This window comes from Sus scrofa, chromosome 6 (genome assembly GCF_054392235.1).
Source record: "Sus scrofa isolate SSC_HxYL_T2T_F1_AM1 chromosome 6, Sscrofa_HxYL_maternal_Yorkshire_Landrace_v2.0, whole genome shotgun sequence".
NCBI lineage: Eukaryota > Metazoa > Chordata > Mammalia > Artiodactyla > Suidae > Sus > Sus scrofa.
The window spans coordinates 89,184,687-89,212,121 of record NC_139388.1 but is presented as its reverse complement, the minus strand read 5'-3'; the positions used below and the strand labels follow the sequence as shown (position 1 = coordinate 89,212,121).

The following is a 27,435-nucleotide window of genomic DNA, read 5'->3' as shown; positions in this document are numbered from 1 at the left end:
GAAATCTGCTTTTAGCCTCACTCTGAACAGCAGCACTCACACCTGCATCGTCAACCAGCCCTTAGCACGTGTAGCTTCCCCGGAGCGCTTCTCCCCATCCGTAAGCTCTCCCCATTTTATAGATGAGAAAACTGAGAGCCAGAGAGGTTCCCTGACTTGCCCGAGATCACCCAGTTGATGAGAATTGAGCCAAGGACCATTCTGACTCCCAAGGCCAAATTCTCTCCACCAGAGCGTGGGTGTTCCTGTTCACGTGTACACGTACCTACCCGTGCAAAGTACTGCCTGGGGTCTCAAGAGACAGGCTCGCACTCCCCGGGGAATTGAGGTTGGCACCAATTTCCTCATGTGCAAGAGTAGACCCCATCTAGGATGGCCTCCCAGTCCCTCTGCCTGGCTCATCCGGTACCCAGGCTTATGTCAAGATGCTGTTTTTGCTTCCACAGATGGGAGCTTGCCTGCCTGTCTACCCATCGGCCTGGACCCCAGAGCCCGCCCAGCTGAGTGCTTGCAGAGGGCCCCGGGTTCGGGGCAACTCTCAGGCCACCGAAGAGACCACCCTGGAATCATTGGCGAAGACAGACCTTTCCTGCTGAGCCGGGCTTGTCTACACAGCCTGCTCAGGTAACAGTGTCTAGGGAAGCCGGGTCTGTACCTGGCCCCCCCAGTGGTGGGGGTCAGGGGTACTTCCCTCCCCGTCCCAGCAGGGATTTCCCCCTCCCAGCTTAGGCTAAAAAGAGGTCCTCCAGAATCAAACTATAGTCATCCACCTTACTCCCCATCATCCAGAAAGGTGAGGCCCGCGGATATACAGCAAGTTTCCCAGAGTTCTGCCTCCTAGTACGGCGACTCGTCCCTGCACCTGGAGGGCCTGAAAGAGTTGGGAAGGGAACGGGGTTGTGACAGTGACCAGAACTCAGGGCAGAGGTGGAAACCAGAATGCCTGCTGTGTGAAGCTGAACCCCTCTCAGGGTTCTAGAGTCTGCAGAAGCAGAGAGCTGGGAGGCCAGGGCGAGGTGCTGAGAGGACATGGGTGGCTCGGGTAAGCTAGGCTGCCCTCCTGGGATGAGGTGGGATGGGGGCGGGGGCAGGACCCACCTCCCCACTCTAGGCCCAGATTAGCCCACCCAGGTTCAAGAGCCGCAGAGACCAGGTGGGGCTGCCCTGCCCTGCAGAGGCAACTCCCTGAACTGACACATGAAGCCTCGGGCTCCAGGAAGCTCCCTTAGAGCCAGCCTGCCTGGGGACCCCACCCAACTTCCAAAAGAGCATTCCTGGGGCCTGAGGTCTCGGGGTGGGGCCTCCTGGGATCCTAAGGGTGGGGAGGTTCAGCCAGGGGAGGATGCCAGGTGTACCGACCATAAACGTACAGGGCATCTCATGTGCAAGAACTCCGGCTTCTGTGCAAGCCAGCATGTATAGGACTCTGTCCTTAGGTGTGCTTGCTTCTGTACACAAGAGTTATGTAAGTGGACTGGGCTGGGGGACATTCCGAGACTGTGTGTGCGGTTCATTGGAGTGAGCACGCAGGATTCAGTGTGCCCTGGGCAGGTTATGGGAAGACTGGAGTGTTGTGTATGCTGCACTGGATGGCGTGTGTGTGTGTGTGTGTGTGTGTGTGTGTATGTGTGTGTGTGTGTAGGGTGCTGGTGTACACTGGTGAGGTGTGTAGACAAGAATCTGAACACACTGGGGTGTTGTGTGAGTACACGGGAGTGGGGTGGGGTGGGGTGTTTACACAGATATCCTTCCGAGTGTCACTAGGGCAGTGAGTGTTCAGGGTTCCGGCTGCACTCTGGGGGTGGCGTGTGCACGTGGCTCCGTTTGTGCTTTGGAGGTGGGCTGGACAAGCCTTCAGCTGAGCTGGGCTCAGCAGTGCCCAGCCTTGTGGCCAAATTGCTGAAGTCACTTCCTTTCCAGCAGCAACTTTCCAGGAGGAGGAGTTCTTCAGACCTGGGCAGGGAGGGGGGGGGCGGAACAGGGAGCTCTCAGGGGAAAGAGGTGGGCGGTGGTGAGAGGCTGTGGGGAGGGCCTGGTGGGGCTGGAGGAGGGGAGTCCTCCGGGACACAGAAGGAAAGACAAGGACGGGAGTCTGCAAGGGCCAAGGGCAGGAGGGGATGGGGGCGGAGCAGGGCGGGAAGCACAGTCCCTGGGTGACCTCGGAGGGAGGAAGGGAGGGCCTCCCGGCAGGGTGACCCTTGGGTTCAGCCAGAGCTGGCAGTAGTGCCCACACACCTGGCATCCAGGGCAGGGGGCTGGCAGGGGGCGGGTCTAGGGCCGACCTGCTTGCCAGGTGCCCTGCTCTGGGCAGGAAGCGGGTGGGCAAGGGCTGCACAAAGGAGCTCTGTGTGGCTGGGGGTAGGGTGGGGTGGGGTGTGCAGTGCTGTGGGGGGTGGGGTGGGCTGTCCTGATGGCTCCCCGGGGGCGGAGCAGGTCTTGCTCCCCTTGGGGGCATCAGTGGCTATAAGGGGACACCTAGTGGTGAGGGAGAGTAGTGCATTGGATGACCTAGGCGGGAGGGGGTAGATTAGAAGTCAAAAATTAGAACTGGTGGTTGGGACTAGGGCAGTTGGAGGAAGCTTGCAGGGGAGGGGGCGAGTCTCTGGACAGTGAAGGAGAGATTGGTTTAGAGGAGCCTAATAAGCCGAACTTCAGACTCTGGCTCTTCCCTGTTATGGCTGATTTTCTTAAGGGCATTACTTAACCTCTCTGAGCCTTCATTTAAATGCCAGATAAGTGGCAGCTGCCATTATTACTTTCATTGTTGTTATTTTTCTTTATGATTTTGGCCTGGAGTCAAGTTGGAAGATCTTCAGGTACAGTTGGGTGGGTGGGAAGGGGCAGAAGAGAAGGAAACTGAGAGGAGTGATGTATCATTCTTGTGGGGGCAGGTCCTGGGAGATAGAGGCCCCCCGAAAGGGAGATGATGGGGGAGGTTTCACAGCAGCCATAATAGCCCCTTCGGTGCAGAGTTTTCCATTTGAGGACATCCCTGGGCCTTCAGTCCTGGCTGGGAGGGAAATGGTGTGTGTGTGGGGGGGGAGTATGCAGGCTGGAGAGAGGGTCATGAGGCCGGAAGTGAGAGCTGGGGCTGGCAGCCTGGCTCCCCTGGGGAGGCTGTGGGTGGGGGAGGGGGAGGCTGGCTGGGGAAGGGGTGGGGTGGTCACAGCCGCAGCGGGGGAGGGTGGGGCTGGGGACTCAAGGATGTGGGCTGGCCCTTCCCGGCACTGTGCACAGCAGGTTGGGGCCCCCAGCCCCCTCCCAGCCGGCTGGTGTCCCCATAGGCAGGCTCAGGCACACTGACCCAGAAGCAGACAGACGGACAGAAGAACCTTTTTAGCTTGGTTCGAAGACGTAGGATAGAGGGTGCCCTTGGGAGGGGTCCAAGAAAATGGCTGCCTGGGTGTGGTGGGGAGGGGAGCCAGCTGCTTCCCTCAGATGCTAGAGGCTGCAGGAGAGAGAGCAGCAGACAGAGTCAGGAGGCCTGGCAGGACGACATGCCCAAAGGTCTCCACGGGTGGGTGGAACAGAAGCAACCACTGGAGAGGTTTCTGTCTTCTGCCAAGATCACACCCTCGGGCCCCAAGTGGGAGGTCTCCAGAGCGGGGAGGGTTGGTGAGCCCCACCCACTGTAAGGGGCGGGGGATGGTGGCTCCTGGTAGGCATCTCCAAGAGGGCAGCAGGAGCCACAGGTCAACCATAAACTGTTGGAAATTGGACCTGGAGACTCCAGAGTCTGGGCCCCTTCCCTCCTTTGTGACTGTGCTCCCCACAGCCCTTCCTGCAAGAGCCACAGGGAGATTCTTGAAGCAGAGAGAACTTGGCTTAGAAGGGGCCAGGCCACAGGGTACAGGCAGGCGAGAGAGAGCCCAGAACCCTGAGTGATCGAGTAAGTGGGACAATGAGGAACAGCTGAGGCCTGGGACCTGCAGAGAGGGAAGGGACCGTGGACAGAGGGATATTCTGCTTGGATGAGCCAAAAAAAAAAAAAAAAAAGTATACCATTTTGTAGCCTCAGGCAAAGTCCTTCTTCTAGTCTCAGTTTCCTCCTCTGTAAAATAGGAGGGGCACAAGGTGGCCCTTGAACAGGGTACCCACCAGCGGCGCTGATGAAAAATACAGATTCCCAGACGTCCCTTCAGATCTATGAGTCAGACTCCCCTGGACTAGGGCCTGGGTATCTGGAATGTTGCACAGCTCCCCCAGGCCCAGGGTTTGGAAGCCAGTGGGTTAGATGATTTTAAGGTTCCTCCCACCCTTAAATTAGACCACAGCTCTAGAAGGAGCTCTTTCAGGAGTGACCGAAGAAGGGTTGCTGGAGCTGGGAGTGGAAAGAGGCTTCGGACTTGGGGTGAATTAGGAATCTCACCATTTAGCAACTATGTGACTTCAGGCAAGTTATTCAGCTGCTCCGAGGCTGTTTTCCTCTGTAACACAGAGATAATAAGCCATGCCCGCCCCATTGCCGTGAAGGCTTGGTGGGTCCTGTATGTGGAGATGCTTCAGAGATTTGCAAATCGCTGCCCACCAAAGGGGGAATGAACGAGTGTCCCTGTCCATGCCTTCTTGTCCCCAAGTCAGCTCTACAGGCGTCCTGTGGGATAACAACCCAAGCCCAGTGGTCAGGGCCCATTCAGCTCCCTGCTCCCCCAAAACCCCAGCTCCTGGGAATCAGCCAGGGCCCTGAGTCCCCAGGTCCCTTGGGAGTCAGATGCGCCTGGATCTAAATCCCACCTCTGCCCTGACCAGCTCAGGGCATCAGTCAGTAAATATTTATGTAGCATCCATGGCCCAGGCCCTCGGGTCAGGGGATCCAACGGTAAACAAGACAGACACAGCGCCTGCCCCTGAAGAGCCCACCGTCAGGAGACACACTGCACAGCCCGGCCTACGAGTAGTTGACCTTGGTTGCGATAAGCACTGTGAAGACGGACTAGAGAGGGCTCTAAAAAATAGGTAGAGGGCCCAGACCGAGGCCAGGGGTGGCATGGGGGGTCAGAGAATGTCCCTTTTCACATTCTCAATCTCCCTCCCCCTTCCCCATCCTACGTGGGTCCCTCTCTGGGATCTGGAGAGGAATGAGAGCGCCTCATGGGGAAAGGCAGGGCTCATTGTCCTGCGTGCCTCATTCACTCAGTAAATGCTTTTTGGAGCCCATTTCTGGGCCGTGGGCCGATCCAGGTGTTGGGAGACACACCCAGAATTCAATAGGATGGAATCCCTGGCCTTCCTGGTGTTTACCCCCTTCTGGTGGATGGTGTCCTCATCTGTAAAAGTGGGGATGAAAATCCTATGGATCTCAGATTCCTAGGGAGATGAGATAATCCATACAAAGCACTTGGTCCAGTGTTTGGTGACGGAGAAGGTGTCCCCAGAGTAGGAGCTTTTTATCGTGGACTCCTTGGTGTGATTGTTAAACCTCTGACCTCAGGCACTTGTCATTTTTTTCTTTGCAGCTCCTATCCCACTAATAATTAAGTCATTTATGAGTATCTGCTCAATGTTTGTCTACCCAGTCCTTGTGCAAAGTAGGCGCTCCATAAGTAACGAGTAGATGAATGAATGATGTAACCTCATCTCTGAGCCTCCATTTCTTCATCTGCAAAATGGGGTTATTAATAGCCCCTACCTCGCAGGACTGGTGTGAAGAATTAAATGAACCGATGCCTGGACAGCTTCCAGCCCAGTGCCTGGCGCGCAGTAGGTGCTCACTAAACCTGAGCTGCGATGGTCCTTTCCAGGCGCTGTCCACGCCCCGAGGCCTGGGCTCAGGCCGAAGTTGCTCCACAGCACCCCCAGCTGACAGCCAGCGACTGGCAGAGCCCCCAGGCACGGGGGCCCTCTCTCTTCCAGGTCAGCCGGGCGTGCAGTGGAGGGAACATCTGGGGAGCTGGGGTTGGCAGATGGGGGAGACCGGGCCCAGTGGGCAGGTGGGCAGTGCTTGGGCTGCAGCCACCAGGCTGCTGAGATCTCCTCTTGCCTGTCTTGTTGCCCGCAGAGATTGCCAGTGTGACAGCCCAGGCGGCAGAGCCGAGGGTGAGTGGCCGGGGTTCTCCCAGAGCTCTGGGGATGGGGCAAGAAGGAAGAGATCATGTCCTCGATAGGACTTCCAGGCCCTCTGGCAGGGGCCTGGCCTTCTCCTTAAATTTGGTCTGGAGTGATCGCTCCACCCTGCCGCCGGGCTTCCCTTTCTAAAGCAGGCGAACTGTTCTCCCCGCGGCCCTTAGCCAGGGTCTGGACAGAAGTGGGCGAGCTGTCGAGAAGTGGAACTGGGGCCTCTGGGGTAGCGGGGTTCAGGGTGCATGTGGTGGTTTGGGAAAAGCCGGGGGGGGTGGGTCAAGAAGGGGACTGGGATTCAGGAGAGGGATGCCGGGGATCCTTAAGGGCCTGGGACGCTGATGAGGACTTGGGTATTCAGTGAGGGACGTCCTGCCCGACAGGTCCTGGTCCCGGCTTCTCGCACCCTCATGTCAGCCCCGGCCCCGCCCGGCGGCCCGCGGAGGACAAGGTCAGGATGCGTGTGAAGCCCCAGGGCCTGGTGGTGACTTCCAGTGCCGTGTGCAGCTCTCCTGACTACCTCCGGGAGCCCAAGTACTACCCCAGCGGCCCCCCCACCCCCCGGCCCTTGCTTCCCGCCCGGCCCCCTGCCAGCCCACCCGACAAGGCCTTCGCCCACACCTTCTCTGAGAACCCGCGCCCACCCCCACGCCGGGACCCCAGCACCCGGCGCCCACCAGTCCTTGCCAAGGGGGACGACCCGCTGCCCCCAAGGGCAGCCCGTCCTGTCTCACAGGCCCGCTGCCCCACACCCGTGGGAGACGGCAGCAGCTCCCGACGTCGCTGGGACAACGGGCGGGTGAACCTGCGTCCAGTGGTCCAGCTGATTGACATCATGAAGGACCTGACCCGGCTCTCCCAGGACCTGCAGCACAGCGGCGTGCACCTGGACTGCGGCGGGCTCCGGCTCAGCCGCCCGCCCGCCCCACCCCCCGGCGACCTCCAGTACAGCTTCTTCTCTTCACCCAGCCTGGCCAACAGCATCCGCAGCCCAGAGGAGCGGGCCCCCCCGCACGCCAAGTCTGAGCGGCCCAGCCACCCCCTCTACGAGCCCGAGCCTGAGCCCAGGGTCAGTCCCCCGCCCGGCCAAGGCCATAGTCCTGGGGCCACGGCCGCGGCCACCGGTCTGCCACCGGAGCCTGAACCGGACGGCCCTGATTACTCGGAACTCGCCGACGCCGACATCCTTAGTGAGCTGGCCTCCCTTACTTGCCCTGAGGCCCAGCTGCTGGAGGCCCAGGCCCTGGAGCCACCATCGCCTGAGCCAGAGCCTCAGCTCTTGGACCCCCAGCCCCGCTTCTTGGACCCGCAGGCTCTAGAGCCGCTCGGGGAAGCCTTGGAGCTGCCGCCCCTGCAACCTCTTGCCGATCCTCTGGCGTTGCCGAGCCTGACGCTACAGGCCCTGGATACCCTGCCTGACTCCCTGGAGTCACAGCTGCTTGACCCTCAGGCACTTGACCCCCTGCCCAAGTTGCTAGACGTCCCTGGCCGCCGTCTGGAGTCGCAGCAGCCCTTGGGGCCCTGCCCGCTGGCTGAGCCCTTGCGCTTGGACTTGTGCTCACCCCATGGCCCTCCTGGGCCTGAGGGTCACCCCAAATACGCCTTGCGGCGCACTGATAGGCCAAAGATCCTGTGTCGCCGACGGAAAGCTGGACGGGGACGCAAGGCAGACACTGGACCCGAGGGCCGCCTGCTGCCCCTGCCCATGCCCACAGGGCTGGCAGCCGCCCTGGCGGAGCCCCCGCCCCCACCGCCCCCACCGCCTTCTGCTCTGCCAGGCCCAGGCCCAGTCCCAGTCCCAGTCCCAGAGCTGGAGCCTGAATCCGCCCAGACCCCCGTGGCCCCTTCCCGCAAAGGCAAGTGCCGGGGCGTGCGACGCATGGTGGTTAAGATGGCCAAGATCCCTGTGTCCCTGGGGCGGCGGAACAAGACCACGTACAAGGTGTCGTCCTTGAGCAGCAGCCTGAGTGTGGAGGGCAAGGAGCTGGGCCTGCGGGTGTCGGCAGAGCCCACCCCGCTGCTGAAGATGAAGAACAATGGGCGCAACGTGGTGGTGGTCTTCCCCCCCGGCGAGATGCCCATCATTCTCAAGCGGAAGCGCGGCCGCCCCCCTAAGAACCTGCTGCTGGGGCCAGGCAAGCCCAAGGAGCCAGTGGTGGTGGCAGCCGAGGCAGCCACGGTGGCAGCGGCCACCATGGCCATGCCGGAGGTGAAGAAACGGCGGCGGCGGAAGCAGAAGCTGGCATCTCCCCAGCCGTCCTACGCTGCAGACGCCAATGACAGCAAGGCCGAGTACTCAGACGTCCTCGCCAAGCTGGCCTTCCTCAACCGCCAGAGCCAGTGCGCCGGGCGGTGCTCACCACCCCGCTGCTGGACACCCAGTGAGCCAGAGTCCGTGCACCAGGCACCTGACACCCAGAGCATCTCCCACTTCCTGCATCGCGTGCAGGGCTTCCGACGGCGAGGTGGCAAAGCAGGCGGGTTTGGTGGCCGGGGTGGGGGCCATGCGGCCAAGGCAGCCCGATGCTCCTTCAGTGACTTCTTTGAGGGCATTGGCAAGAAAAAGAAGGTGGTGGCAGTGGCAGTTCCTGGGGTCGGGGGCCCTGGCCTCACGGAGTTGGGGCACCCACGCAAACGGGGCCGGGGGGAGGTAGATGCCGTGACTGGGAAGCCCAAACGCAAGAGGCGGTCCCGGAAGAATGGGACTCTGTTCCCAGAGCAGGTGCCCAGTGGCCCGGGCTTTGGGGAGGCGGGGACTGAGTGGGCTGGGGACAAGGGTGGTGGCTGGGCCCCTCACCACGGGCACCCAGGCGGGCAAGCTGGCCGAAACTGTGGGTTCCAGGGGACCGAAGCCCGGGCCTTTGCCTCCACTGGGCTAGAGAGTGGGGCTTCAGGCCGAGGCAGCTACTATAGCACAGCTGCACCTGCGGGCCAGACTGAGCTCAGCCAGGAGCGCCAAAACCTCTTCACCGGCTATTTTCGCTCCCTGCTCGATTCGGATGACTCCTCCGACCTCTTGGACTTTGCTCTCTCGGCCTCTCGGCCCGAATCCCGGAAGGCATCCGGCACCTACGCAGGGCCCCCCACCAGCGCCCTGCCTGCCCAGCGCAGCCTGGCCACCTTCCCCAGCCGGGGAGCCAAGGCCAGCCCGGTGGCAGTGGGCAGCAGTGGGGCTGGGGCGGACCCTTCCTTCCAACCTGTGCTGCCCGCGCGCCAGACGTTCCCACCAGGCCGGGCAGCGAGCTACGGGCTAACCCCAGCCACTTCAGACTGCCGGGCAGCCGAGACCTTCCCAAAGCTGGCTCCTCCGCCTTCGGCCGTGGCCCGCTCACCGACCACCCACCCGCCCACCAACACCTACCCCCCGCAGTATGGCGGCTATGGGGCCGGACAAAGTGTATTCGCCCCTGCCAAGCCCTTCACGGGCCAGGACTGCGCTAATAGCAAGGACTGCAGCTTTGCCTACGGCAGCGGCAACAGCCTGCCTGCCTCACCCAGCAGCGCCCACAGCGCTGGCTACGCCCCACCACCTACTGGTGGCCCCTGCCTGCCACCAAGCAAGGCCTCCTTCTTCAACAGCTCTGACGGGGCCCCCTTCTCTGGTTCAGCCCCTACTCCCCTGCGCTGTGACAGCCGGGCCAGCACTGTCTCGCCCGGCGGCTACATGGTGCCCAAGGGCACCACGGCCTCTGCCACCTCCGCCGCCTCTGCCGCCTCCTCCTCCTCCTCTTCCTTCCAGCCTTCGCCTGAGAACTGTCGGCAGTTTGCGGGGGCTTCTCAGTGGCCTTTCCGGCAGGGCTATGGAGGCCTGGACTGGGCCTCAGAGGCCTTCAGTCAGCTCTACAATCCCGGCTTCGACTGCCACGTCAGCGAGCCCAACGTGATCTTGGACATCTCCAACTACACACCCCAGAAGGTGAAGCAGCAGACGGCGGTGTCGGAGACCTTCTCCGAGTCGTCCTCCGACAGCACCCAGTTCAATCAGCCGGTCGGCGGCGGTTTCCGGCGTGCCAACAGCGAGGCCTCGAGCAGCGAGGGCCAGTCGAGCCTGTCCAGCCTGGAGAAGCTGATGATGGACTGGAACGAGGCCTCGTCCGCCCCCGGTTACAACTGGAACCAGAGCGTCCTCTTCCAGAGCAGCTCTAAGCCGGGCCGTGGACGGCGGAAGAAGGTGGACCTCTTTGAGGCCTCCCATCTGGGCTTTCCGTCATCGGCCTCGGCCACTGCCTCGGGCTACCCGTCCAAACGGAGCACCGGGCCCCGGCAGCCTCGGGGCGGACGGGGTGGTGGGGCCTGCTCTGCCAAGAAGGAGCGGGGCGGTGCGGCGGCCAAGGCCAAGTTCATCCCCAAGCCACAGCCGGTCAACCCGCTGTTCCAGGACAGCCCAGACCTCGGCCTGGACTACTACAGCGGCGACAGCAGCATGTCACCACTGCCCTCGCAGTCGAGGGCCTTCAGTGTGGGCGAACGAGACCCCTGTGACTTCATGGGACCCTACTCCATGAACCCATCCACGCCATCTGACGGCACCTTCGGCCAAGGCTTCCACTGCGACTCGCCCAGCCTGGGTGCCCCTGAGCTGGATGGCAAGCATTTCCCGCCACTGGCCCACCCGCCCACGGTGTTCGATGCTGGCCTGCAGAAGGCGTATTCGCCCACCTGCTCACCCACCCTGGGCTTCAAGGAAGAGCTGCGGCCGCCGCCCACAAAGCTGGCTGCTTGTGAGCCCCTCAAGCATGGGCTCCAGGGGGCCAGCCTGGGCCACGCGGCTGCAGCCCAGGCCCACCTGAGTTGCCGGGACCTGCCGCTGGGCCAGCCCCACTACGACTCCCCCAGCTGCAAGGGTACGGCATATTGGTACCCACCAGGCTCAGCTGCCCGCAGCCCCCCCTATGAAGGCAAGGTGGGTTCGGGGCTGCTGGCTGACTTCCTGGGCAGGACGGAGGCTGCGTGCCTCAGCGCCCCACACCTGGCTAGCCCACCGGCCACACCTAAGGCCGACAAGGAGCCACTGGAGATGGCCCGGCCCCCCGGCCCGCCCCGTGGCCCCGCTGCAGCCGCTGCTGGCTATGGCTGCCCACTCCTTAGTGACTTGACCCTGTCCCCCGTGCCGAGGGACTCGCTGCTGCCCCTGCAGGATACCGCCTACAGGTATCCAGGCTTTATGCCGCAGGCGCATCCCGGCCTGGGTGGGGGCCCCAAGAGCGGCTTCCTGGGGCCCATGGCGGAACCTCACCCTGAGGACACATTCACCGTCACCTCCCTGTAGTGCCAACTGAAGTGCCGACTGGACCTCGAGGTTTTGTTCCTGGGTGAGTCTGGGGATGTGGGTGCAGTGGGCAGAGGCCTAGGGGTTGGGGTTGGAGGTGGGGACGAGGACATTAGAGCTTGGGCGAGGGGAAGAAATACAGCGATGAGCAAGAAGGATTTGAGGACTCAATTATCCTGGGGACTCGATAGCAGGGACATGGGCCTCTGGGAATGCGGCATTAGATTTCAGGAACGGTCTTAGGGAGGACATGGGTGCTTGGGAGGGGGACCCGGTCCAGGGCTTGGACCTTCAGAAGGTCCTGTTTCTGAAATGCCTGGAGGACCATAGACTGGATGGGACCATCTAGTTTGCTTCATCAAGCGTTCATTTCCCTCATCCAGGCCAGGTCGTGGGCAGGGACCCCCACCTGACCTCTCCGGAGGGAGGGCGTTTGCATCGCCCCACGTGAGACACGTGAAGGAAGAAGCGGATAATTATCCGCTGAGGCCCATCCAGGACACTGCACCTGCCAGGCCTCCTCGCTCCCCTGGGAGCTTCGCTCTGTCCAAGATGCAGTCGGTCGGGGGCCAGGCTGAGGATGTGGCCAGTGTGTCCCTTTCTGGCCGCCCAGGGTATCCCAGAGGCTATTTTTCAGCAGGGGTGTTGGGAACCCACTGTGTCTGGGAACCTACAGCCAGTGAGTCTATCCCTGGCAGGACGTTTCCTGCCTGGAAAAAGCCGGTCCCTTTCCTGAAGCCACATGCTTGTCTAAGAATTCAGTTAAATATTGTTAGGCATTCCGATATGGATTTATCAGGTCCCGTGACCACTTTCAGTATTCTTAAGATGGTGTGTTTAAGAAAAGTAAAACACGGAGTTCCCGTTCTGGCTCAGCGGGCAACATAGGGTCTGTGAGGATGCGGGTTCTATCCCTGGAGCCAGCGTTGCTGCAAGCTGCGGCATAGATCGCAGATATGGCTCGGATCCGGCGTTGCCGTGGCTGTGGCCCAGGCCTGCCTGCAGTGGCAGCTCCCATTCGACCCTTAGCCTGGGAACTTCCATATTTAGCAGCTGCGGCCGTAGAAAAAAGGAAAAAAAAGAAAAAAGAAAATGAAAACGCAAGAGGGGAAATACCCCCCAAATGATAGAAGGGGACAGAATTGGAGGAATCATTTTCTTGATGAGCACCTGCTGTAGAAATGCAGCCATAATTGGCCCATCAGATCCCACTTTGGGAACAGACCTGTCACAAAATTGACCCAGAAGTGGTGGGTGGTGGTGGAGTGGGCTAGGGGTTTGTTGGAACCCCTCACCCCCCCCACCTCTGCTGCTACAGCAGCCTCTTGGGAGTGTCTCTTCCTGGAGAGGGAATAGCAGGGCTCCTGGAAAACCCCGTCCCTGCTCTGGGAAGGCCATTCAAGGCCAGGGTGACTCAGGGTCCTGAAGTCATGTCAGTGGAAACTTATTACCTCCTCTCTGCCTGACCTCAGCTCCCTTGGTGCCTGCAAGTGGCAAAGGGCAGCACGTGAGAGTCAGGAGACCTGGGGAAGGACCAGTCCCCAAATTGGCCAACTTGCTACATGCCCTTCACCAAGTTTTTGCCCCTCTTCCACCCATCCCCGCCTCTGTTTCCCCATCTGTTCGAGGAAATTGACCCTGATAATCTCTTTGGCTCTTAAAAGTGCATGGCATAGACAATGGACTAGACTTTCTAAGGGGGCAGCATATTTTTTCCTCCTAATGAAGCCAGACCAAGATTAAAATGGCCTTCCATTCCCCATGCACCTCATTGCAAGCAGCAGAGCCGCAGATCTGAAGCAGGCCAGGGAGAAGCAGCTTAGGGTTTAAAATGTCAAACTCTTGATCCTTCTCACTGGAGGGGAGATGTCTCATGGATAATCCAGAAATGTGAAATAATCCAAAAACCTTTCCTCCCAGGCCCTGGGTGGGAAAATAAACGGTTGTGGGGGCTGGGTGTTTGGGTAGGTCACGGCTCAGTGAGATACATAATGGAACCACCCAGTGAGGCCTGAACGCAGGAGGAACTGGGATGCCATCCAGCCCCACATTCTGGCCCTGCTCCCCACTCAGAGCTGGGAGTCGACAGCACTGTCCTCAGACTGATGTGTTTAACTGCTCCGGAGACATCTGCCCAGCACCCACTACATGCCAGGCATCGGGGACACCAGAGTGAACGCCACAAACGAGGTCCTGGTCCTCAGGGGGCATCCAGTTTAGAGGGCAAGACCGTACACAAATCATTCGGTAATTAGCGCCATGGGAAGGACTGTGCAAGAGCAGAAAAGCTAGGAGGTTGGAGTTGCCATCATGGCTCGGCAGTAACGAACCCGACTAGTATCCATGAGGATGCAGGTTTGATCCCTGGCCTTGCTCGGTGGGTTAAGGATCGATCCACTGTTGCCGTGAGTTGCGGTGTAGGATGCAGACATGGCTCGGATCCCGCATTGCCGTGGCTGTGGCGTAGGCTGGCAACTGCAGCTCCGATTCGACCCCTAGCCTGGGAACCTCCCTATGCCACAGGTGCAGCCCTAAAAAGACAAAAAGAAGAAGAAAGAAAAGCTAGGAGGCCATGAGGGCCTACAACTGGCTGGCCAGATGCTCAGGCTGATGCCTGAAAGAAGAAGGGGTGTCGGCTGGATGGGGAGCGGGAAGAGCATTCTGGATGGAGGGAATGGCAGTGGCTGCAAGCAGTTCAGCTTTGAGGAACTGATAGGAAGCCCGTAACACTGAGCAAGGGGCTGCGAGGGCAGGGCCAGATCATGTTCTGCCTTGGAAGGAGGCTTCACTTTGTGGGGAACCTTTGGGGAGTGCTCAGCTGGAACGCTGTGGGCCGCCATGGAGCAGGGCGAGTTGAAGGAGGGAGGCCAGGCAAGCCATGATGGACCATGGTGGTGGTCGACACGCTCCTGCCTCTAGAGGAACCCTGCAGTGCCAGGGACTGATGCAGATCCTTGTGGGAGTGAGGAGGGGTTGGGGATGCAGGGAAGGAGAATGGTAAGGGAGTGTCCCTGTCAAGAGAGGGTTTAAGCAGACAGGACAGTGACATGCTCATTCACCAACAGGCAGTGAGCCAGCACAGGGGGAGCAGTCGTTGAGCTCGGCCTCACACCTGAGTCCCTCCAGGCCTGTCCCAATGCCAGGCTCGGGGAAGACAAAGGAGACACGGCCCCTGTCCTCGGAGTGCCCATCTACCCCAGGAAGCTAAAACAAGCAGACAAAGGACCTGAAACACTTGGTGGGAAGAGGCAGGGAGAGGCAAAGTTCGTGCACCAGGAAGGTGGGCCCTGGGGTCAGAAGTCACCTCTCTGCCCCTTTGGTGAGAAAGGGCAAATGTATCTGTGCTGGGCCCCTCGCTGAGGCGTCACAGCGGCCTAGGGAGTGGGGGTACCCGCCCCTCCCATCAGAGAGCTGAGGAAACAGATGCTGCCCTGGCCCTTAGCCGGGGGATCCATGGTTAGTAAATGGTGGAGTCAGGATTTGAACCCAGTACTGCCCCCTCCCCCCAGCCCGGATGCGGCTCCCCCTCCACCCCGTGCCCCCGATTCCCCATCCGTAAAATGACGGATTCCTTGGATGCTCCCTACAACTCTTTCTGGGTCTGACATTTTAAATGGATTTGGAGATTCTGTGAAAGAAGCTTCATCTGAGCTCAGCCTTGAAGAATAAGCAAGATTTGGACGCATGGAGCACCGCGAGCAGGGGAAGGGCCTGGCAGGCAGGGACCAGTCACACCCCAGCGTGAATTAGAGGAGAGCTCAGAGGAGTGTGGGACCCAACTGGTCTGGGAGTTGAGCTGATGGGACAGACAGAGAAGGGGGCTTGCGGGGGGGAGGGGGGGCGGTGCTCGAACCCCGGGATGACATCTTCTCTGGTCCCTTAGATGGAAGGCAGAGCCAGACAGACTGGCTCCGCCTTGGGCCCTTCCAGACCCTGCGGACAGGGCGGGAAGATCGGAAGGGCCCTCCAAGGTGTTCAGGGATCTCGAGTCCCCCTGTCCTCTCTCTTCCCTCTCAAGTATGGACCTGAGGCCACGAGAAATGTCACAGGTCCTCCAAGGTTACACCATCTGGGGCCTGACCAGAGCAGGAAGCAGCTTCCAAAGCCACCATCCAGCCAGGGTCAGCAGGCATGCCCGGACCTGGGCCAGGCCCTGGCCGCGCTGGGCTTTGTCTCTCCGTGTCTTGAAACCTCAAGAGATCACCTGATCTTGCCTCTGGCCCTGAGCAAGAGGCCCTCACGTCAGCAGTCAGCCAGGCCTGCCCTGCCCCCTCGACGCTCCTCTTCCCACTCTCCGGGGCTGTCCCCCCTCCAGCCCTCTCTCTTGCCTCTCGTGAAGCCATTTTTTCCCGCCAGACCTTGTGCTGCGGGAGCCCGCATGTCCTGGAAATATAATCTCTCCATGAGCAGGTCCTCTCACACTCCTCCTCTCCCTTCTCCCCACATCCCTGCAGACCCAGAAGAACCCAAGGGAGCAGGGACCCGAAAGTGGCGGGTGGTGGCTAGGAGCAGGCCTGTGGGCGCAGACAGGCATCCGTGCAGGGCCCAGTTCCATCCCCTACCAGCTCCGTGACCTGGTGAGTCATGTCACCTCACTGCGTCTCTTGTGAGAATTAAATGAGATTACCCGTGAAGCATTTAGCCCGGTCCCTGGCACTCAGTAAGCACGTAATCAGTGGTTGGTAGATGGGTGGATAAAATACCTCCCCACAGTCTGGGTGAGTCAGTCACACACCTCTGACCCTTTCCTCTGTGCTCGGGACTCCCTAACCAGCCCTCCTTCACCTGCTCGCCCTGCTTCCCTCCTAGGGAGGATCTGGTGTTCGGGGGGGGGGGGGGGGGGTCGGGGCCCTTTGGCAGGAGGCTGTGAAGTACCGCTTAGTTATATGCCCTAATGGTGGGCACCGAGTCCTTAGCCTGATGGACTAGGACTCAGATGACCCAGGTCGGCTAGAGACCCTGTCCACACAGTTAGCCACATGAGTCCTCTTTCTGGGTGCAGCTCATCTGAAAAAAAGATTTCCTTGTGATTTTGTCATGCATCATGATTTCTCTCCCAGCAGATTTGCCATCTTTGTCATCGTAATTTTTGCTGCCACGAAGCCCTCTGGGCTGGAGGGCAGGAGGAAGTAGGCTAATTCTGTGTTCAAACACCCCCCCCCCCGCCCCCGCCCCCAGGGCAGGCATTGTATCTGGTGCCAAGGGTACCACTGAATAAGACTTGCAGTGTCCTGCCCTCGTGGTGTTTGCAGCCTTTAAACAGGTTTTCGTTAAAAGTCTCCGCATGAGCATCACCCTCCAGGGGAGGGCTGAGACCGCCCCACCAGAAATACCATGCTCTGGAACAGGGCAGGGCAGACAGCTAGAGCTGGGGCGGGGAACAGGAAGTGGAGCTTGAATAAATTTGAGGCTTCAGAAGCCGTTGCCCTGGAGTTCCCTGACGGCTCTGGGGGTTAAGGAGCTGGCGTTATCACTGCTGTGGCTGTGGTTACAGCTGTGGCACAGGGTCCCTGCCTGGGAATTTCCACGTGTCGTGGGTGTAGCCAAAAAAGAAAAAGAAAAAAGAGGCTGTAGCCCTAGTTCAGCCACCTGGGTCAGTGCAACCAGCACCTGCCAGGTCTCTGCCCCCACACCTGCTCCCTGAGCCCCACCCTGTGACCACCACAGTGCTTGTCCTTCAGCGTTTGGGGGTGCGTGGTTGTCCAGAGCCCCTTCCCCCCAACCCCCGAAATATTTACTGGATGAATTGATTAAAACCTGTCTGCTCTTGTAACTTCATTTTTAGTTTTTCAGGGCTACACCCACGGCATATGAAGGTTCCCAGGCTAGGGCCGTAGCCGCCGGCCTATACCACAGCCACAGCAACGCCAGCCCAAGCCCCGTCTGTGACCTACACCACAGCTCATGGAAACGCCACATCCTTAACCCACCGAACAAGGCCAGGGATTGAACCTGCATCCTGAATCTGGATGCTAGTCAGATTTGTTTCCCCTGAGCCATGACAGGAACTCCCTAACTTCATTTCTTACTACCTTTTGATTTCACCTTCCCCTCTCCAGCCTCCTTGCCTCCAAGATAAAGGCCCAACTTCCTAGTGTGGTGTTCTGTATTCAAGGCCACTTTTTCAACCCTGACTTCGTGCTCACACAGCTTCCCTTTCCAGCCCTAGACTGTGGGATTGGGAGGGAGCTTTCCAGGCCCTTTCCCCCGGGGTGCCCTGTGCCTTTGCTCTAGCTGTTCCCTGGCCTGGGCCGCCCTTTCCTAGCTGCCATCCATCTCCCACCTGTCAGTTCCTATCTTTCACTTAGACATTGCCTCCTCCAAGAAGCGTTCCAGGATCCTTCCCAGGCCCAATTAATCTCCAGCCCTTTATGCATCCATGACAGCCCTTCCTGAGAATGTCTTCCTCACCACACCACCAGCTCCTTTAGGCCAGTTACTCATCCCTGTGCACTGTCCCCATCTCCCTCCCCAGTGTCTTATCACGCCTGGGACGTGTCAGGGATCAAAGAAGAGCCTGTAGTCCAGGGAGGACTGTGAGGGCAAAGGCTGGGCACTGGGGGACGAGCATGAGCTGATTTCTCTCAACCCCACTGTTAGCAGATGCGCTGCAAAAGATGGGGCAGGGCAGGGGCATATAAATCAACCACTTCCAACTCTTGGCTTTTGGAGTCTCCAAGCACAGCCCCTCCCAGTTTACAGAGAGGAACAGGGACAGCCACCCAGGTGGGGAAGCACAGACAAGTCCTTTGAGGATCACCAGCCCCGTGTTCTTGCCCCTTCCTCAGCCTCCATTCAGTTGCATGTCCAACACATGCCCACTTGTGGCACCTGGCTTTACATGGGCACCTCCATTAGGAGGGCGGGAAGTGCAGGCACTGGGGGTGGGGATGGTCTCCCCGAAGGACACACAAGGTCACACAAGCTTGGTGGGCGACCATGGTTGTGAACCCCATTTGGTCCCACTAGCATCCCCCTGTATGCCCAGCAGTGCTGGCGGCGGGGGGATCCCTAAGGAGGGAATCACTGGCAGAGCTGGAGTTTAAAGAATGCCGGCGGTCACTGGCAGACTGATTTTGAAAAACTTTTTGGAGCGAGGAGGGGAGCGCCACAGCCACAGCCACAGTCTGCCCATCCTCATTTGGAAGCTTCATCCCCCAGTGAACTCTCTCAGTCCACCCGGCCTGAGTCAATCTCCAACTGTCGGGTGTGGCCTGGGCCTTGGGGAAGCAGTATCCTCTCCACATTTAAGGAACTTGCAGTCCTGGAGTTCCCATCATAGCTCAGTGGTTAACAAACCCAGCTAGTATCCAGGAGGACGCGGGTTTGATCCCTGGCCTTGCTTAGTGGGGTAAGGATCTGGCATTGACATGAGCTGTGGTGTAATCACAAATGCAGCTCGGATCTGGCTTGCTGTGGCTGTGGCGGAGGCCAGTGGCTGTAGCTCCGATTTGACCTCTAGCCTGAGAGTCTCCATGTGTTGCGAGTTCAGTCCTAAAAAAGACAAAAAGAAAAGAAAAGGAACTCACCAGCCAAACTCTGCCTGAAAATGTCAGAGGGTTTGCCTCTGACCCGTCATCTTTGGTGCCCTATCAGTGCCTAAAGCACTCTGCCATCTCCCTTTGTTTTACACAGCAACCGAAGCCCAGAGAGGGAAAGGACTTGCCCTTGCTCACACAGCAGACCAGTCCCTCAACTTCTCAAGTGCTCTTTGCCTTCTGCTCCACTGCCTTGTTTGAAGTTGAAACCCCTTTCTGGAGAGACTAGAAGGTGTGGCATTAGCCTGTGGCCTGGCCGGTAGTGGGTGTGCACACGTATCTACTGGTTGCTTGAATGAATGCTCGAAGGCGCGCTCCTTTGGGGTAGGGCAGCCCTCTCTGGACAAGCTGATTTATGCAGGATCTGCAGCACTTTGAATCCCTCAGTGCCCCTGGTGCCAGCCCCACCCCCGACAGGCAGAGACCACTTAAAGCCCTGACACCTCAGATGGGAAAACGGCTGGAGCACACGGACTCCAGCGTGTAGCCGTGCAGTCCTTTTGGAGGCACGAAAAGGTTAAGTCTTGCGAACAATGGCTGGTGTCCTGGGGCGCCAGCCTCATGCTGGCACTGGGGAGACGAGGTACCACACACAGGTCTCTGCCCAGGAGGAGGACAGAAAGGAGGGACGAGTGCCCCAGTAGCTATGGTAACAAGGTGGTCCGAGGAGGCGTCCGGAGGTGTGCAAGACCTGAGCTGGACCTCGACTTGCCAGTTGGACTTAGACCAGTCGTGGCTCTGTCATTCAGTCTGCACACGTTCTTGGCCCCAGCATGTGCTGGGAGAGGAGGAGCCACAGCCCCTCTCACCAAAGCTGGATGAGGTGCCCCCCACTGTGCTCCCTGAGCCCCCTGCTGGGGCTGGGGGGTGCTCTTCCTGGCACACCCCATCTCCCTGCACTGTGATCGCCTGGTTTGGGGTCTGCTTTGCTTCCCTCTGCCCTGTGAGCCCCTCCCAAGCGGGCACCAGATCCAGCTTGTTCTCTGCTTTGTCTCGGGTGCCCAGCTCCGGGCTGCCTGGCCCAGCAGCACTGGCTCTGCTCTGTGGCCGTTGAACCTGGGGAGGTCAGGGTTCCGTACGGCCACAGCATTCTGCCTTCTCCCCGGCTCCAGGAACCTCTGGTTTTGATTCTCTCCCCATCCCCCCCCCACCATCCCCCAGATTCTGGCCAAGTCATGAAAGCTGGGGAGGGCGGGTGGGAGGAGGAAGGTGAGACAGTGGTGGCTTAGCAGAGGGTGAGAAAGCCTCCCTGCTGCCTGGCCGCCAGCACCACGGGAATGGTTCTGGCAGGAGCTGCCTGCTGGGCTGAGATCACCATGGAGACCTGGCTTGGAGAGGGTCACTGGCAGTGGCTAAGGGCTGGAGGGGGCGGGGGCGACGGATTTGTGCAGAGGCTCCCAGCCTGCCCTGGGGCCCTTAGGGGGAGCAGAGGAAGCTGGGGTTCGGTACAATCTGCTTGCTAAGTGGTTTGGAGCCACCCGTCCTGAATCTCCCCCTCATTTGTCACCCCAATACACTATATCTGTCACCCCAGCAGAGGTTCCTTAGCTTGGCAGCTGTTCCTCAACTGTAATAAAGCTGTCCCACAGATAGACGCCCCCAACCCTCCAGCGGAACCTGTCCCCCCGACGCACGAGTCTGTCTGTCCCCTGATGGACACTCTCTTTATCATCCTAACTGGAGAACTGACATCCACCCTAGCTGCATCCCCTGGCTCAATCACCCTAGTTGTAATATAGCTTTTCTCTCCCCACCCCCAGTTGTAATACAGCTGTCATCCTAACAAGCACACCTCTTACCCCTACGGCTCACATTCCATCCTCTGTCCTCTCTGCACCAGCAGGAGACCTGACTGCCTAACAAAGATGCAGCTCCTACCCTCCCGCTCGTGCCTCTGCATGCCACCTGGGCCGAGGCACCAAGATGGGGTGCTGCCCTGCCCCGGAGGAGCCCACCTGGCTCCCCCGGCCCATGGGGGAGTCCTGGCAAGTCCCGTCTCGGGACAGAAGTCTTCCCTGGGGCTGACTGCCCAGCAGACAGCAGCCGAGGCTGAGCAGAATTTAAATGTGGCCCTGTTGGAAAGGGAAGCCAAGAGAGGACAAGAGAGGGAAGGCTCTGTGTGGCCGCCTGGTTCCTGCAGGGCGGGGGGAGGGTGAGTGGCTTGCTGAGGAGTCGCAGAAGGTGGCTTCAGCACCCCCACGCCTGCCCTGAGATTTTAGTGGGATGGTCGCTTAGTAAGTGGATTTCAGGGCTCCGAGGAGAGGTTGGCAGTCCAAAATGCCAGGCTGATGACGAGGTCCTGAGAACCATGGAGCTTGTCCCGCTCCCGCTGGGCGTCTTCCCACTCACTCCGCCAGAGCTGGGGGTCTGGGTAGGGAAGTCGGGCCCCCAGAGCCCTGCAAACATAATTAGGGCCATCCAGGGAAAGGGAGCACTTCAGATCTCCGGTGTCTGGTGTTTATAGGCAGGGGTGCAGCCAAACACAGATGGTATTGTGTCAGGCAGTTTCTTTATTCCTTTATTCAGACAGGCTTCCTCATCACCTCAGCTCTCTCAGGCACGGAATGGCGTTGGCAGGGGCTGGGGAGAAGTTGGATTTAGAAGAAATTAAAGCAGCAGTTCGCACCTGTGCTGTGCTGCGGCCTCTCTTCCCATTGTGTCCTTCCTCAGAACAGCCCAGGTAGCAGGAATTACCAGGCTCTTTGTTACATGAGGAATCCGGGGCCTGGAGAGCCTAGCTGGCTCAGGCCCCAAGAAAAGAATGACTAGCACTAATTAGTATCAGGTATTATGCATTTATGGACCAGGCTTAACCTGTCTGAAACCACTGAATCTCCCCAAGAAACTTAAGGGATCGTTCTATTATCCCCTTTTTACAGAGGAATAAACTGAGGCTCACAGAACCTCACTGACTTGCCCAAGGTCATAGAGCTATTAAATGGTGATGCTAGCATTTAAATTGCGTTGTGTCTGTCTGACTCAGAAACTTGTGTTTTGGTTTTTTGTTTTTTTTTGTTTTTTTTTTGCTTTTTAGGGCCACACCCGTGTCATATGGAGGTTCCCAGGCTAGGGGTCTCGTCGGAGCTGTTGCTGCTGGCCTATGCCAGAGCCCCAGCAACTCGGGATCCGAGACACATCTTTGACCTACACCACAGCTCACGGCAGTGCTAGATCCTCAACCACTGAGCGAGGCCAGGGATCAAACCCACAACCTCATGGTTCCTCGTCGGATTCGTTAACCACTGAGCCACGACGGGAACTCCAGGAACTCGTGTCCTTAACAAATCTCACCGCCTGGACTCCCGACTCCTCGTCCAGCACAATCTTTACCTCTCAGTGCTGTGGGCCTTGGACACCCACCTATTTTACCGAAGGGGAAGCTGAGCTCAGAGCAGGCCAGAAGCAGCCCAGGGGAGAAGTGTGCATTTGGCACTTTCTGGGAGATGGACCAGTGTGATTCTGGTAGGAGCTGGGTGGGGGTCCTGCTCTTACCCTCCCTGTCCCAGGAGCTCAGGGTCTGTGCCTGCCGCTGACTTCTGCCTCTCTCGTGTTTCTTTGCAGCTTTCAGAAAACCAACGCCAAGACCCCTCCCAGCGTCCACATCGTCCTCTGGCAGGAGCGCCTGCCCCTCTGCCTCCTGACCCACCCCCCTGCACCCCCTGCAGCCCCATCTCCCCCCCCACCCCTCCCTGCCCATCTCCTCCACGCAGAAGCCGAAGGTGAGCCCTTTCTGCACAAAACCAGCAATTGTAAATACTTTTTAAAAATGTACAAAACTTAAAAACAAAACACAGTTTTAGAAAAAGACAAAAAAAAAAGAGAGAGAGAGAGAGAGAGCGCGAGCGAGCGTGTGCAAGAGGTTGCGAGCGGGGCCTCGAGGTGTCCAGAGCCCCTGCAAGTATGCACTGAGAAATTTATCTACAGGTCGTTTGACAAAAATGAACAATATCCTATTTATTGTATATACTGTTTTATTATAAATCGTGGATTGTATATTGCATTCTGTAAACCTGCTGTGGTCCCGTGGTGTGCAAATTCGCATGGTTGGGGGGAGGGAGAAGAACCTCTTGCGGGAGCTTTTTTTTTTTCTTTCTTTCTTATTTTTCACTCTTTTGGGTTTTCTCTTCTGTTGTTGTTGTTGTTTTCTGTTGGCAGGACACACCCAAAGATCCAAGTTTGTATTAAAAAGAAATGAAAAAAAAGCAAAAAAAAAACAAAAACAAAAACAAAAAGCTTGTGTCTTGTGAAGGGGGGAGGGACGGTGGATGGAGTGGAAGGGGCGTGAGGGCCAAGGATCCTCACCAGCCACGGGTTCCCCAGAGTTGAAATACCTCTGTGTGTTCCCTCCTTCAGCGTTCTCCCTTCTGTCTGAGATCTCAGTCGCCTTTGCCTCTGGGCCCCTCCCTGTGCACCCCAGGCCCTGGGTCTCCCCTGCCTTTGGGTTCCCAGGCTGCCCCCTGAGGTTTCCTGACCCTCTGGTTCATGCCTTCTGTCCCAGGTCCGAGGCCTCTGCCTTTTAGAGCTTCATTTTGCCCCGGGTCCTGGGTCTCCCCTGATTCTGAAACCTCGATTCTCCCCCAAGTCGTGGGTTTCTTCTCCCTTTATGAGTCAGGTCTTGGGTCTCCCCTGCTTCCAGACACCCCACCCCCAGCCTCAGTGCCAGGTCTCTGTCCCCAGCCCCTTCCTTTGTCTTAGGTCCACCCAGCTTTTGGGCCCCACAGCTCTCTGGTTCAAGGATACCTGTCTCTGAGGCACTCATCTCATCCTAAGCCCGTCTCATCCTAAGCCCGAGAACCCTTGTGGGACACCCCCTTCCCCCCAAAGACAGGAGTATCCCGTTTGTGTGTTTCCTATTCACCCCAAGGCCTGGGTCTCCTTTGTCTCCAGGCCCCCCTCTTTTTTTTGCCACAGAACACCTGTATCTCCCTATGCAAACTCCAGGCTTTGACTAGGCCAACAGCCCCAATATTTCTACCTTCCCCTCTGCCCCCCCCCCCCGGCCCACCCTAAATGGTCTGTATTCCCACCCAGCTTTTATAAACTTTGGAAAAAGAAAACTCCTAATCCTATGCCTATTTCTGGTGCACCTGGAAAGATGGAACTGTTTCCACTCCCTGACCTTGGGGAACTCTTGGCCACCCTTGACCAAATAATGCCCACTTCGGGCTGCGGGGTCCTTAGCAAGCAGCTTTTCCCATAGGCCCAGGTTATGTTAAAGCTCTGCGCAACATGGCTTCCCTCTGGCCCTCCCTGCTGAAGCTCAAGGAAACCTCAAGGGACAGCTCCAAACAACCTCCCTGCCCCTTGGCCAGCAAGGCCCAGGCCTTGAGAGTCAGAGGAATCCTCTGTCTCTGGAGGAGATGGGTCCCCAACTTCTAGGCACCCTGGTCTGAAAGAGGATGCTGGAGAGTTCAGACGGGGGCAGGTAACAGTCCCTAAAGCTGCAGCCTCTGTGCTGGATGTGAAGGTTCAGCCTCCCACCAGACCTCTTCAGTGCAGCCCCCAGACTCAGGGGAAGATGCCCTTCCTACCCTCCTGCATGGTGAGGGTGGAGCCATCACTGCCCTCAGGCTGCGGTCCAGGGTGGGAGTAGTAAGACCAGGTGAGGGTTTCCTAGAGGCCAAGACCAGGGCGCCAGGCGGAATGAGGGACTTCCTGGAGGAAGAAAGAGCTTTGTGCACAGACCTGGAGGTGAGAGAGGTGAGAGCACGAACGAACGGGGCCGGGGTGGCAGAAGCCGCACGTGGGGCTCTGTCTGTCTGGAGTAGACACTCTGTGTGTTTGGGGAGGGGTGAAGGCATTGGCGAGGTCGCACTGGGCCGGAGCGGGGAGGCTGGTTGGAAGGGTAGGTGGCATCAAGGAACCAGTGGGGAGGCCACGAGAAGTTTGTTTTCAGCCCCAAGAATCACCCACAGGGAGCAAAGGAGTGTGTTCTGCAGCTGCTGAGGAAGCAGAAGAGACTTGGGGAGGCCGTCCAGGTGGGGGAGGCTGGGGAGGGTGGGGCCTGGTAAGAGGGCTGGGGGATGGGGGTGCAGAGAAGGGAGCTGGGGGGGTGTATTCAGTGGAAGGGGTCACTGGGGCTCTACAAGACGGGGAGGAAGGGCAGTGGCTGTGTCCCCAAGAATTGGGGTGGGGGTGGGGAGGGGCAACCCCGGAAGGAAATGGGAGTTTAGGGAGGTAATTAGAGCCCAGCAAGGGGGCCCGTAACTTGAAGAGGGCATTGTTGGAGGGGTGGGGATTCATTGAAAAGAGAGGGGCAATTGCACAGGGAAGGAACCCAGGGAAGGCCTTGTCTCAGGATGGTGGGGAGGCTCGTGAGGAAAACTGGGGCTCGTGAGGTAAAGGGGGGCGCTCATGAGAGAGAAAGGCGCTCGGGCAGGAGAGGGGTCTCAGCCTGGGGCTCTGTGGCTTAGGCCAGGGGTTGAGGGCCTAGGTGTGCTTGGAGAGCAGGCTCAGATGTGCCAGGGCCAAGGGCCCAGCCTTTGGGATGGAAGGTTCTCTGGGCCCTTGGACCTTGGGGGTTCTGGGAGGAGGGCAACAGAGACCCTACTCAGAAACAGGGGTCTTCACAGCCACAGTCCTGCACCGGATCCCAGAGTACAGCAAGGCAGCCTGGCTCCTAGATACTTGGATTTTGCCACCATTTATTAAGCACTTCCCCCTGAGGGGTTTATTCCTCAAGACAATCCTTGAAATAGAGAAAAATAGTCACTTCATTTACAGATAAAAAGACAGGTTCAGAGACTCAGAGTAAGTGACTTGTATAAAATTACCCTGGAGGAGTTCACGAATCTGACTAGGAACCATGAGGTTGTGGGTTGGATCCCTGGCCTCGCTCAGTGGGTTAAGGATCCGGCATTGCTGTGAGCTGTGGTGTAGGTCGCAGATGCGGCTCAGATCTGGCATTGCTGTGACTGTGGCGTGGCTGTGGCGTAGGCCGGTGGCTACAGCTCCGATTAGACCCCTAGCCTGGGTACCTCTATATGCCGTGAGTGTGACCCTAAAAAGCAAATAAGTAAATAAGTAAAATAAAATCACCCCGGAGGTGGCAGAAGTAGATTGGCCTTGGCCCAGAGTCTGGCTTTGAGCCCTTGCTTTTTCATAATAATTTAAAAGAGAAAAAAAAAATCCAGCTTATAAAATTCATCCATTTTATAATAAAATTTTTAAATAATAGATAATAGAAATAAGAATAAAAAGGAGTTCATCCTATGGCACAGTGGGTTAAGGATGTGGCATTGTCTCTGCAGCAGCTTGGATTTGATCACCGGCCCAGGAACTTCCATATACCAGAGGTGCAGCCAAAAATAAAACATTGTTTTAAAAAGAAATAAGAGGAGTTCCCTTCATGGCTCAATGGAAACGAATCTGACTAGTATCCATGAGGACGAAGGTTCAATCCCTGGCCTCGCTCAGTGAATTAAGGATCTGGTGTTGCTGTGAGCTGTGGTGTAGGTCACAGATGTGGCTCAGATCTGGCATTGCTGTGGCTGTGGTGTAGGCCGGCAGCTGCAGCTCCGATTCGACCCCTAGCCTGGGAACCTCCATATGCCGAGTTCGGCCCTAAAAAGAAAAAAAAAAAAAAAAAAGGGAAGAAGAAATAAGAATAAGGAAAAATTATAGAACACTATGTACTCATTACTATTCTAAACTATATATATAAACTCAACCCATCCCCACAACAATTCCATAAGGTTTTGCTGTAATGATTATTAACCCCATTTTACAGACAGGAAACTCAGGGGCAGAGAGGTAATTTACAAAACCACTCGAGTAAATAGTGATACTTTGCTTCAGGAGTTTGCTTCCTTATACTATTCAAAGTGAAAACCTACTCTACCTCTATTCCTGGTAATAATCTTTGTGTCAACATTTCTGAGTCCATTCATCTAGATCTGTGGTTCTCAACCTAGAGATTTTATTGCTCTGGGTGGGGCCTGGGCTTCGGGATTTTTAAAAGTTCCTCAGGTGGTTCTAATGCGCAGCCAAAGTTGAGAACCTCTAATCTAGCAATTGTGCTGGGTGTTTGCTCACAAACAGCCACCTGTGAGCACACGCCTATATTTACTGTGTTGTCCTAGGTGTGCACAGGATGCCTTGTGTGTATACCTTGGTCCCTACCCATCCGTGTTTTTCACTGAATGGCTGGCTGTAAATTGCATGGGTTCTCTCAGTGACTGTTAGAGACACTGTGTGAACACATTCATTCAAGTGATATTTCTTAAGCATCTACAAGATTCCAGGCACTGTCCCAGGCATCTGGGATACAGCAGTGAACAAGACAGATGGAATCCCTTGCCTTTGTGTGTATAGTCTGATGGGATTGACAAATTTGGTCTTATGTCCTTCCCTGTGGGTGGCAGGAGTTGGGAACCCCTCAGGAGTTGCGGAGGGGTGAATGGCTGGCTGGGAGAGCAAAGGAAGGTGAGACTTGTCTGTTGGTGTGGTGGGTCTTCTGCGTGTGCACATGTGTTTGAGAGAGGGAGACCCAGAGCATGTTTCCAGCTTGGAATGAGTGTGGGTGACTCTGGCATGTGTGTAAAGGTGTGCATGATCTGGGCCATTGAAAAT

General features: G+C 57.8%; 1 protein-coding gene across 22 annotated transcripts in view; it reads left to right on the top strand.

Annotated features, from left to right (window-relative positions):
* AHDC1 (AT-hook DNA binding motif containing 1) overlaps positions 1 to 23,096 on the top strand; it is a 67,292-nt gene extending 44,196 nt beyond the window's left edge. For 10 of the 22 annotated variants that reach the window (XM_084963498.1, XM_084963504.1, XM_084963497.1 and 7 more), the window contains 5 exons: positions 447 to 624; positions 5,742 to 5,853; positions 5,999 to 6,036; positions 6,441 to 11,369; positions 22,426 to 23,096. In XM_084963498.1, the coding sequence (XP_084819624.1) occupies positions 6,515 to 11,326 (4,812 nt within the window). In that variant the 5' untranslated portion in view covers positions 447 to 624; positions 5,742 to 5,853; positions 5,999 to 6,036; positions 6,441 to 6,514 and the 3' untranslated portion in view covers positions 11,327 to 11,369; positions 22,426 to 23,096. Of the gene's footprint in view, positions 1 to 446; positions 625 to 5,636; positions 5,854 to 5,998; positions 6,037 to 6,440; positions 11,370 to 22,425 lie in introns of all 22 variants that reach the window. The other 12 variants (XR_014807356.1, XR_014807355.1, XR_014807357.1 and 9 more) reach the window with 4 other exon arrangements.
* Positions 23,097 to 27,435: the final 4,339 nt, after the last annotated feature.